This window comes from Artemia franciscana, chromosome 4 (assembly GCF_032884065.1).
Source record: "Artemia franciscana chromosome 4, ASM3288406v1, whole genome shotgun sequence".
NCBI classification, from domain to species: domain Eukaryota; kingdom Metazoa; phylum Arthropoda; class Branchiopoda; order Anostraca; family Artemiidae; genus Artemia; species Artemia franciscana.
In genome coordinates, this window is record NC_088866.1 from 48000133 (window position 1) to 48012718 (window position 12586).

General features: G+C 37.4%; 3 protein-coding genes across 6 annotated transcripts in view; all 3 read left to right on the forward strand.

Annotated features, from left to right (window-relative positions):
- Positions 1–4388: 4388 nt before the first annotated feature.
- Positions 4389–12586, forward strand: part of LOC136026524 (putative methyltransferase C9orf114 homolog) — a 71338-nt gene continuing 63140 nt past the window's right edge. For 2 of the 4 annotated variants that reach the window (XM_065703186.1, XM_065703183.1), the window contains exon 1: positions 4415–4526. The gene's annotated coding sequence lies outside the window, so the exon portion shown is untranslated. Of the gene's footprint in view, positions 4527–12586 lie in introns of all 4 variants that reach the window. The other 2 variants (XM_065703185.1, XM_065703184.1) reach the window with 2 other exon arrangements.
- LOC136025782 (uncharacterized) lies at positions 10031–11389 on the forward strand. Its single transcript, XM_065701769.1, has one exon. It carries the CDS (start codon positions 10031–10033, stop codon positions 11387–11389), a length of 1359 nt encoding a protein of 452 aa, XP_065557841.1.
- LOC136025783 (uncharacterized) lies at positions 11688–12152 on the forward strand. The gene has a single exon (XM_065701771.1). It carries the CDS (start codon positions 11688–11690, stop codon positions 12150–12152), a length of 465 nt encoding a protein of 154 aa, XP_065557843.1.

A 12586-nucleotide genomic window follows, 5' to 3' on the forward strand; every position in this document is an offset into this window, starting at 1 on the left:
AGACTTCAGTCAGTTGACTGTGACTTGATTAGCGCTTGTAGACACGCAAATACTGTTCTTTTCAGAACAATGACAATGTGATTAGATGCAGCCCCTGCTTTCACTCTTATTTTTGACAACGCTCAGTCTTTTGCATCTACTTTAGGGCTTAAAATGACTCGTTGAAGAACAAGAGGTGGGAGACGGTAAAAGAAAGATCGAGCGGTTTAGAGCAGTTCGACGTTCACGGAGACTGCACAAAAATGTCATTGAGGTTTTTGCAGGGAAGAAAATTCGTCTTTTAATATCGTTTTGTGGGCACGTAATTTACTCGACAATAACTCTTGGTTAGCTCTGTAAGTATTTTAAATAAAAAAAACAAGCTTTTTGAAATGAAAGTAAGGACGCTAAACGCTAAAGTTTTTTATTGTTTTAAAAAGTAGAGTTGCGAGAAAGAATCAAACTTTAGCGCAAGGAGCGGGATGTCGAGGAGGAAAAGCCCCTTCTAATACGGAGTAAGTTCTGTTCGTTTTAAGTTTTAATGTCGCTCCTTACTTTCATTTCAAAAACCTTGTTTTTTTATTTAATTTCTGAAAGTTTTTGAATTAATGCGTGTCTGATTTTGACTCCGTACATAAATTATTAAAATGTAATTTGCATATTAATTCTTTTTTTTGGCTAAATGGCTTTCTCTTAGTTTTGATCAGACGATTTTGAGAAATGAGGGATGGGGAAGGAGGCCTAGTTGCCCTCCAATTTTTCGGTTACTTAAAAACCTGAATCAGAAAGGCCGTAGAACAAATAGTTGAAATTACTAAAAATTATTTAGCATAAAGAGCGAAGTATTTATCTCCTCCTAAATACGTCGCTCTTTATGCTAAAGTATTTTTAGAACCCCTCATATACGCAATAATCTCTCTTCGTTTTAAGTTTTAATGCTTCTCCTTACTTGCAATTGAAAAAACTTTTTCATGTTTATATTTTCATTGTTTTTTTTTTTTTAATAGTAATGCTAGAAAATCCTGCGCCCTTTTCATTGAATTTCTCTTCCCCCATGAAACATTCCTCAAAGGAAATATCCTCCCATATAGCCCCCTCCCCTGAATCCCACACCCAAACCAAAAAATCCCCCTGAAAACGTCGGTACAATTCCCAATAACCATTACTGTATGTAAACATTGGTCAAAGTTTGTAACTTGCAGCCCCTCCCCCAGGGGCTGTGGGGGGGGGTGGTAAGTTATCTCCCAGGACATAGTTATTATGGTTTTCGACTATGCGGAACAAAATGGCTATCTCAAAATTTTAATTCGTTGACTTTGGGAAAAAATGAGCGTGGGAGGGGGCCTAGGTGCCCTCCAATTTTTTTGGTCACTTAAGAAGGGCACTAGAACTTTTCATTTCCGTTAGAATGAGCCCTCCTTGTAACACTCTAGGACCACTTTTTCGATACGATGACTCCTGGGAAAAAAAACAAACAAATAAACACGCACCCGTGATTTGTCTTCCTGCAAAAAAATACGAAATCTCACATTTTTGTAGATTGGACCTTGAAATTTTTTCCAGAGGGTTCTCTGATACGCTGAATGCGATGGTGTGATTTTCGTTAAGATCTTATGACTTTTAGGGGGTGTTTTCTCCTATTTTCCAAAATAAGGCTAATTTTCTCAGGCTCGTAACTTTTGATGACAAAGACTAAATTTGATGAAACTTAAATATTTAAAATCAGCATAAAAATCCGGTTCTTCTGATACATCTTTTAGCATCGAAATTCCGTTTTTTAGAGTTTCGTTTGCTATTGAGCCGGGTCGCTCCTTACTTGGTTTCCTAATGCATTACTGAAAAAAAAATGTCCCTCAAAGATCCATCACTCTAAAGGATGCACCCTCATTCGCAAGAGGTGGAGGTCTCAATAGTCGACCGTAGTTGAAAAAAGTTGAACAATTAGTGAGGGAATTAACTTAGGCCAACCCTTCTATTTTCAGGATAGGTGACATATTGAAATAAATTATTTCAAGCAAGCACCAATTATTGAAGGTCGCATCAAACAATAAAGAAAAGCAAATTATTTTAATAGAATGCTTACAAGAAAGTTGAAAATACAAATAACGAATATATTAAATTAAGCATAGATAATTTTTTTTCAGTATTTATGGTCTTGCCGCCATGTTTCTTATTTCTGTCTTCAGAGCTTTCAGTTATTGTTATGGTATCTTCAGTAGTTTTAACCTTATTTTAATAATAGGTTCTAATAGGAGTCTAGTTTTGCTTCTTCAGCCGTACCTCAGTCGGCTTTATTGATTTGATTCCCACTTTGGCTCCAGGGGGTTTTGGTTCAAATTCTGAACCAGTCTGTTTTATTTTTAATTAATTATCGAGATATTTATCTATTATAATATTTCTTATCAATTGTAGAATTGAAGGCCCGATTGTTGTCTACCAATACTTTCAAGTCCATTCTTATGCTAGGTTTGGATAGAAGTCGAATTTCTCTTCGCTAGCCATTTTTCACGTCGTCGGCTTTGTTGGTGTGAATCCTATTTTGGGTCGAGGGGATTCTGGAAATCCTAGACCTGTCTTTTTTTTGTTTTAAAATATCGGTGTATCTATTCTAACATTTCAAAACAGCTGTAGAATAAAAGGCCAAATTTTATGCCACCAATATTTTTACCTCTTTTTCAATCCTAGGTTCTGATTGGAGTTACTTTAGCTTCGTTGGCCGGGTTTCATGTCGTTGGCTGTATTGATGTGATATCCTATTTTGGGCTTAGGGGTTCTGGAATCAAATTGTTAGCCAGCATGTTTGTGGTTTTAAAATTATTCGTTTGTTCAAATATTGTGATATTTCATATCAGTAGTAGAATGTTCTGGGTACCTGGCTGACGAACCGTATTTCAAGCAGTAGGCTGTACGAAAAGTGTAGCTCAATTCTACCTTCTAGGTTCTATAATTAGAGAAAGGTTGAGATGTCTAGGGCACATTGTGTGGATGAAGAATGATAGATTACCGAAGGCTGTCCTTTTCAACCAACCGTCTAGGGCTAAACGGAAAGCAGGTTGTCCACGATCGGGGTGGGAGGATGTCGTAAAGGAAGATTGAAGGGAAATTGAAGCTTCCTGGGAGTATGTAAAGACGAAGGCTTCGAATGGATTTAGATGGAGGAGGAGCGTGTCTAGCTGCGTTGACCTCAGATGGGTTGGTGCTGTGGTGAGTTGTTAGTAGTTGCAGTAGTAGATTGAAAGGCTCAATTAAACCCGTGTTCCCTGTAAAAACCTAACATTTGTATTTTTAAAGAGAATCCTAAACTGATTATCTACTTTGTTTTTTAGCAGGTAATATAGACGAATATGCGAATTTTGTTAATATGTTTTTTGAATTCCGTTTTCTTTCGTCTTTTCTAGTCCGTTTTATGCTGGACTTAGATGCTAGTTTTTGTAATTCTATTCCCTTCATGCTAGGTTTTGTCTGTGGAAAATCGGTGAAATACTGTTCTCACCATTTCAGATCCCAGGTTGTATCTAAAAAAAAGTATAGTAGATAAAAAGTTTTAACTCATGCCTTTGGTTTCACTGGATTGGAATTGGGGGAGGTCCGTCCTATGCTTAAAATTGACGTTTTTTTTCTTTTTTTTTATGTTAGGCTTTAGCAAAGGATAGTTGACGTCCGCTTGACTAAAAAAAAAATCCGTATATGCCTCACATCATATATGTCTTATAGATATTTACCATTCTGTATTGGTTTTAAAAGCACTTGCTTGAAAAGTTGTATCTATGCATGCCTAAATTATTACTTGCCACTCTGGTATTTTAGTTGGTTTTTCTGGTAATAAAATTATGCAAGCTTGTATGACAGAATTCCAGCCAGCTGTAAAATTCGCCTCCCCCTGCCACAGAAAGATATTTTCCTGGGGGATTTTCAGATATCCATGGAACAAATAATCATAAGCTTAATTTCTCTCTTTTTTCTTCCAAAATTCAATAAAAAAATAAATTATTGAATCCCTTCAGATACGAATTTCTCGTTATGCGAAGAATTTATTGATCCCCTAATCAATATCGCTTACAACCTCCTCCCCATATTGCAGGTTTTGCACTTTTAAAAATAAAAGGATAGCCCAATTGAATGTAATGTCCTGAAACTACCTAAGAAAGATATTCAAAATAAACTCTCAAATTGCCTCAAATATCACAACCTCTCAATTTCAGCAAAAAGCCTGGCTGAGCAGAGCACTGAGCTCAAAATATTCAAGTTTTGTAATCCAGTGACTTGAATCCTAAGGGCTAATGCAAGACTTGCAAATTGGTGGAAGTATTTTCAGCATAAAGAGATTCGAGAAGAAAAAAAAGTAAAGAAAGTAGGGACGTTTTATCGGACGATTTAAAACACTTTTCTCAATTTGTACTTGGCAATAATTGTAATTTGACTTGCTGGTAGGATATTATTTCAAAATTCTATTATCTGAGTTTCTTGAAACATTGGCAATAGTGTTGCGCTTAAGTAGAAAAATTGGAAATTTGTTCAAACGGCTAAAATAACTTTTTGATTAATAAGTAAGTTATCACCCTTAAGGCCAATTCATATAATTTATTCATGTGTGAATTAATTTCTTGGATAAAGTTCAGATCAGGGACTTGAAGCTACTGAAATTTTTGGGAATGGATTTAGGTTAGCCTAGAGACAGATGCCAAATCCAGAATCACAATTAATAAATGAGAAAAAAAGCTTCAGATGAAACTAAGACAATAAGAATACTACTGAACACGGATGTCTTGACATGATTAATATTGTTATCAGTTGTTGCAAGGGATAGTAGCCTATATACAAGATTATATAGGCTAGCTGAAATTGGGACAAGGTGAAAATATTATTTGACCCTTTTAGTTCAGGAATGAATTCAAGGTCAAAAATAGGTAAAATTCTAGTTTAGTGACTTTGTGCTATCTTAGAAAGGGGTTTGGTTAGGAAAATGAAACTTTCAGGAATGGGTCTACAGGTCAAAGTAGGCTATGTCCCAGGAAGGTATTTTGAAGTACCTATCTTCACTCCCTCTGCCTCTAGAGGATCCTGACCTTTAAAAATATATGTGTCATAAAAGTGAAACCTTGCAATATAGCCTAGATCTTCTGCTTGAATGAAGTACAACAAAATTGTTTTTTTTTTATATATATACCTGGTAATTACCTAGATATTACCTAGTAAACCTGTTGAATGATGGCTCTCCTGATGACAACATGCTAAAACAAAAAGAGAGATATTTTAAGATTATCAATTTTATGCTTTTTTTCACAATTTTGAAAATTTATCCCTCCTCCTAATAATATCACATACAATCCTTTTTTATCTATCTTTTTAAATCATTTTTTGAAAATTTAATTCCAGTCGATTTAACTGACACACAGCTATTAAATTCAAAAAAATGACCCTATTCACTCAACAGAAGTGCTATATTTAAGAAATATAAACCTATGATATTTGTGACTGACCTGGAAAAGACACATTACTAAAGCATTTTGAAATACAAATTACAATTATGTTAGTCAAATAGTATTATTAGCCAAATCTAATAGCTGTGTTTCAGGGTAACTAAATGTAGCTATATTGTTAAAAAATGACTTGGAAGCATGGATGAAAATAAGAAGAAGTTGTTTATGTGAACTTTCAGCAAGAATTATTCTTAGAAGTTGGCAATGGCATGCCTTGGGGATAATCTTGGGTTCAACATTTTTTTTTCAATATTTTTGTTAGTGATCCTCCAGAAGCTATAAGAAAAGAGATATGGTTTCATGCTAATGATTCAAAGCTCTTTGGATCTGCAGTCATCAGTTGCAGGAGCTTCCTTACAGGAACACCTATATTTGCTCTCACTTTGGGTACACAAGTAGAAACTTAAATTTGACATTCAAAATGCAAGTCAGTGCACTTTGGGAGATAGAGTGGTAGATAAGGATAGGAGTTTTGAGATAGAGTGGTAGATAAGGATAGAGTGGTAGATAAGGATTGGGAGATAAGGTGGTAGCACCATATGATTAGAGTAGATGGCTAAATACAATTGATTGACTCTACAAGCTGGGAGAGGTTTAGGAATTGTTTATAAGGAGTTCTACTCCAAAATAGAGCACCTTAGCTATGCTTTAAAGTTAAACTGAGATAGAAATCCATGATTACTTGAATTGACCATGAATAATATCAGTTGATTTTTGCTTTTTCTTGGATTAAGACTAAACTAACTAATGAGTGATTGTGATGCACAGTATAAGTGTATACATTGCTTCTAATATGTTATGATAGGATAGGGATTGATTTATTGGACAATTTCATGGATGATGATTATGATCATGAGAAACATAGAAGGCAGTATTGTGCTCATGTAGATAGGGTCATGCATGACCCTCAAAAGTTGTTGAAGAGTTTATACAGGATTACAAATAGCTGGTATGTACTTTTTAGCATACCCTTCCCTGAGTTTTTTGGATTTTGTTGTAAATTTCACTAGCCAGTTTCGACATTTAGAATAACTTTAAAATAGAAAAAAATTAGTAAGTTTATCTCAAATAGGCAGCCAATTACCAGTGATTTGGACATCTTGAATACTGTAGATTCAGGTTATAAGATCGAATCTGAGGAAACACCATTGAAAGATTTGAAAACAAAGAATAAGTTTTACCCTACTTTTGAAGAATTACACATAAGAAAAAAAGTTGATACTTTATTGCATAAAAATGTTATTGTTGTAGTTCCAAGTTCAGAAAAAAGAAAATGCTTTGTAGTTCTCCTATTTTTATGATCCTGATGAAAAAAGATTTGTCTTAATTTGTTCTCTTTTAACTCTTAATGAGTTAAATAAAAATGTTAAACACAGCCATTTTAAAATAGAAGTTTTCAGTCTGTGGTTCTCTTAATGAAAAAAAATATTTTTATGTGACCTCTATTGACATTGTTGATTTTACTATTCATGTCTTGCTGATCTTGATGATCAAATATGGTTTTGTTTGAGGAAGATTGTTGCTAGGTTTTAATGCCATTGTCAGAATTCCCAAGGGTTCATACAAGACATATGAAACCAGTTTTCTCCCTGACAAAGGGTATTTGTCTGTTGTTTATTAGGATGATTCAATCTTTCTTGGAAGGTTATTTTCAGAATGTCATAACATTATTCATGAAACAGTGAAATCATTATCAGGATTGAGGGTTTGTCATCCAACTGGAAAATTCAAGTCAACTTGTGTTTGGGATTTAAAGTTTCTTAGTCCAGAATTGACTTCAGTTCCAGAATTGGCCAAAACTCTAGGTGTTCTTGTTTCAACCTTCCCAATAGTGGATAGTGATCAAAGACTAAATCATTGCTCAAAGAGCCCCAAGTTTCAAATCTGTGCTTGATATGGCTCTCAGAGCCCTGGAATTGGTTCTAGGAACACAAGATCTAGTTCTCAGAGGCTGAAAATAGGTTCTAGAACCTCCCAAACTGACTCTGTGTGCCCCATAAGAAATCCATGACCAAAGAAATGACAGAAAATAGAAGGTTTCTCCCAAAAGCACAAAGGCAAAAGATGAAAACAAAGTATGTCAAATGATGCTCTATTTGAAAAGGTTTCTGCAGATTGTTCTGTGGTACTAAGGAAGGTCCCATGATCCATAAAAAACTTGCCAAATTCACAAACAGAGCTATTTCTGAACCTCCAGAAATAAGGAAGATGAAGGATTTATTTGAGTGCCTCACTGAGCCTGCTAATACTAATAAAAGTTTTGTTTCCAAGGTTAACAGTAAAACTTGGGCTACTCTCTCAACACTGGATAAACAGGGGCATGCTAAGCCGCTTCAAGTGCAATGGACTATTGCTCACTCAACTGTTTATGTTTTAGAATCAACAAATGTGATTCTTAAGCTGGAAAACCATGATATCAAAGAAAAGGTTGTCAAAAACCTAACAGATGTGGTTCACATCATGACCTCTTATGCACTCATCAATTATAATCTCAGTCTAAAAAGACCTCATTTGATTATGTTCAAAATGAGTCCAGATCCCTTGGTAGCATTAGCTTTATGTGCCCCTGAAGTCAAAGTGATGGAGTCTCTTTTTGGCAAGGATATTGCCAAAACACCATCCAATGCCATATCTTTGGTGTGTTTGGTAGGACTATTTGGAAGACCAAAAACATGCAAGGGTAGGGGGTCCATTGTTATCATTGCTGGCAGAACAAGGCCCCCAGTCCAAACTTTGCTGAAATTAGGGCCTTTGACTGGAGAGCAGAGTTGTTGAGTGCTCAAGCACTAAAACATACACAGGGCAATTTTGTACCCAAGCTAATTTTAACATCTGATGTAAGTTTAGAACTACAATAGCGCTTGAATATTCCCAATCATTCTTCTAAAGCAATTGAGCCTAGATTAGTTGACAAAATTTATGTGTGATGATGCATCCAAACTGGGTGGTGCATCAGAACTAGGTTAGGCTTTTGTGTATGAATATTCCATGAAAATGGCCACATGTGAATGGTCCTCAGAAAAAAAAAAGGATTTGACATCAATGTTTAAAACAATCAAACCATGCAACCACATTGGTGGTTAAATTTTGGCCTTCCTTGTGTCTAGTGATGCATCTAGCTACTTATATTAGAATGACAAAATATCAAAATAGAGACAACACAATGTTTCTTACATATCATAAGCCTCATATTGCTGCTTCCAAGTCATCTATTTCTAGATGGATCTAAGAAGTGTTATTTCTTGCAGTTATAAATCTTGGTGTTTTTGGTGCTCATAGCACCAGTACCTCAAGTACTGGACATAGTCTACCTCAATGTCCTACCTTAAAGTAAGGCACTACAACAACCCATTAGAAAGTGGACAACAGTTATCTGTCTTTGGAATTTATTCATTTATTATTTTGTTTGAAATATCTTACTATAAATGGCTTTGTACAACAGCCTTCTCTTACAAATAGGGCTATTATTGATTGTTAGTGATAGTTTAGCACATGGTGAACTTCAGAATCTCAGTTTAACTTGAAAGCATAGCTAAGGTGCTCTGCTTTGGAGTAGAATTGATAAATTAAACAAAAACTTACCAAGTTTGAAGTTTAATTATAGTTCTACTCCTAAAAAAGAGCACCAATGTAGCTGAGAGTTCAACTGCCCTCCTGATTTCCCTTCCCGTTCAACTCCCAGTGCTTCACCATGAGTTTAACCATCACATACTACAAGGACTTTAAAATACTGATATTATTCATGGTCAATCCAAGTGATTGCAGATGTTTATCTAAGTTGAACTCTCAGCAATGCTGGTGCTCCTTTTTTGTTGTAGAATTACAATCAAACTTGGTTAGTTTTCATTTTATTTATCAATTAAAATTGAACAGGCATGCACAAACAGTAGTTTCGAAAGCATCTCAGACCCTTGGCAGAATTGAGCATACAGTATGGAACAGATCATCTATGGTTATGACCAAACTGTACAAGGGCCTTGTGCATTCATTTCTAGGATTTTGGATATGTGTTGCAATGGCCCTGAACAAGAATCTGTTCAAAGACAGGCAAAAAAAAGCTCTTGATGGATACAAGAATCTTGACTGTAAATCTGGATTGAATAAGCTACATCTCCTAGTGCTTGTGTAAAGATATTAAAGAGGGGATGTTTTATAATGACTTATAAGCTCTTGAATACCTATTCCTCCTGTCAAAGCCCTTTCAATTTGATGAATTTACTGATTCCCAATTCATTGTTGCTTACTTTCTCTTCCAATTCTGCAGGTTCTGTTCTTTTAGAATAAAACCATTGACCATTGCCTAATTTAATGTAATGTCCTGATACAACCTCTGACAGATCTTCAAAATAAACCCTCGAATTGGCTCAAATACCACAACCTCTCAACTTCCCTAAAAAGCACTACTGAGTGAAATGAACTTATTGCTTGCTTTTGCTTATATATTAATGCTAATGCTTGTGTGCTTGCTTGCAGTTGCCTTATTATGCTTTTGTTACAGGTGCTTGGGTCAAATATACGTATCAACTGAATAGTACATCAAAGAAATCATTGCATGGTGTCAGAAGTTCAACATGGATAGTACACCAGCTCCATCAATCAACTGGTCAAGCCCCAACCTAAAATCAGAATGGAGAAAATTTAAGAGACATTATGAGCTCATGTTTTCTGGTCTACTAAGTGGAAAATCAGATGCAGTGAAATGCTCATACTTACTGATCTGGACTGGAGAAAAAGGACAGGATGTGTTCTCCACTTGGACCTTAACTGACGCGGAGGCAAACAAGCCAAAAGTATATCTAAACAAGTTCGAGAATTATATTCAGCCAAGTGCAAACCCCATCTTTGCCAAATATATCTTTCATCAGAGAAATCAAGCGGATGGAGAGATCATTGAGTCATATGTCACTCAGTTGAAAGTACTTGCCAAGGATTGTGAATTTGATACCCTAGAAGACCAGCTAGTTCGAGGTTGGTTGGTCTTTGGAGTCAAGAATGCAAGAATCCGTGAGCGGCTTCTCAGTGAGGGAGCCACACTTACATTGGCTAGAGCAATTGAGTGCAGTCGAGCTATAGAAACTGTGCAAGAGACCCAAGCACTCATGCTTAACGAACAGGCGCACATTCCAATTAAGCAGGAGGTGGAAGTGGTTCAAAGACAGAAGAATTCCCCTGCCTGCTATTTCTGCGCTGGCCCATACTCAAGAAGTCATAAGTGCCCAGCAAAAGGGAATCAGTGCAGCAAATGCAGGAAGATAAACCATTTTGCCAAAATGCGCAAGAGCAAAGTAGTACATGAACTTGAAACAAGAAGCGAAGTGGAAGATGGGAGAGAATTCATGATTGAGTCCATTTCCACAGAAGAAAAGGTGGAAAAGCCTTATGCTCTCATAAAACTGACAGAAAACGAGAGTGAACTGGCGTTCAAGATAGACACTGATGCCAAGGCCAATATTTTGCCACTCAAAGACTTCAACAAATTGGCAAGAAAGCCAGCACTGCTGCCGACTGCTGATATGCTGACCAGCTACACCGGAGAACAGCTAAAGGTACTGGGGACAGCCAACCTAAAAGTTCAGTACAAGAACCAAACCCCCCAGATCCATACCTTCCATGTAGTCTGCACAGATAGAGCACCCATCCTCAGCCGCCAGTCCAGTGAACGACTTCAGCTGATCAAGTTTGTCCTCAGTGTCAGCAAGCCAGCCCCAATCAGACCAGTCATCCAAAAACTCTTAAACGAATTCAGTGTAGTCTTCGAGGGCATAGGGACACTGCCTGGAACCTGCAAAATATATCTGAAAGAGGGTGCAATCCCTACTATGCAACCGCCAAAACGGGTTCCTTTTGCACTACAAGCTAAGTTCAAAGAGGAGTTAGACAGACTGGGGTCACTTGGAGTCATAGAAAAAGTGACCAAGCCAACACAGTAGGTGAATTCCTTGGTTCTGTTGAGAAAGGCAGATGGGTCACTCAGGATCTGTTTGGACCCTGTTGATTTAAACAGAGCAATTGAGAGACCGCATTACCCTATTCCCTTATTTGATGAAGTAGCAGCAAGTGCAAAGGTGCAAAGAAGTTCTTTAAGATGGATGCCCGAAATGGATACTGGTCGATGGTGTTGGACAAACCATCCTCTGAGTTGACAACATTCAACACCATTACGGCCGGTATAAATGGAACCGATACCCATTCGGATTGATTTCGGCGCAGGACGAATACCAGCGAAAGATGGAGGAAGTCTTTACAGAACTGGATATCGGGCTGATTGTTGATGATATTGCAGGCATTGGTTGTAGTGATGCTGAACATGACGCCAAGCTGAGGGCAGTACTCCAAGCCGCAAGAGACAAGGGAGTGCGGTTCAACAAAGAAAAATGTGTTTTTGACACTACTTCCATCACCTACTTTGGACACAGACTGACAACAAGCGGCATCGCCCTAGACCCAGAGAAAACCCAGGCATTAAAAAACATGCCCGCACCCCAAAACCAGGAGGAACTACAGAAATTATTAGGAATGTACAATTACATGTCTAGATACATCCCCAACCTGGCTACTCTGAACAAACCCCTCAGAGACCTGTCCAAACAGCAGAAGTTCGAATGGAATACAAGCCACAAGGAGGCCAAGAGAGGGATTCAGAATGCAATCTCCGAAAACCTCTCCTACTTTGATCCAGAGGCCATGAGATAGAGGTGATCACAGATGCTTCCCAGCATGGTCTGGGTGCCCAGCTATCAATGGACGAAGCAACCGTTGCTTTTGCATCTTGCTCTCTAAGTGAGACAGAGCAGCGTTACTCCCAAATGGAAAAAGATATGCTCGCAATAACCTTTGCTTGCAAAAGATTTCACCAGTATCTGTTTGGAAGAACGATATGCATGACCACAGACCACAAGCCTCTTTAGTTGATCTTTGGAAAGTCTATACAAAGGGCACCTCCAAGGCTGCAGTGAATGATGTTGGCTATTCAGCCATATGATATCAAGCTTAGATACAAACCTGGAAAGACTATCCCTGTAGCGGACACCCTGTCCCGCTTGCACCTTGCGGATACAGACATTGAGTCGCAGGTAGACGTGGAAATTCTGGTTCACTCAGTCCTTCAAACTGTACCCATAGCAAGC

Bases quoted from the DNA above. Each gene is read 5' to 3' on its own strand.
- LOC136025783 (XM_065701771.1), top strand. From the start codon at position 11,688: ATGGAGGAAGTCTTTACAGAACTGGATATCGGGCTGATTGTTGATGAT.
- LOC136025782 (XM_065701769.1), top strand. From the start codon at position 10,031: ATGGATAGTACACCAGCTCCATCAATCAACTGGTCAAGCCCCAACCTA.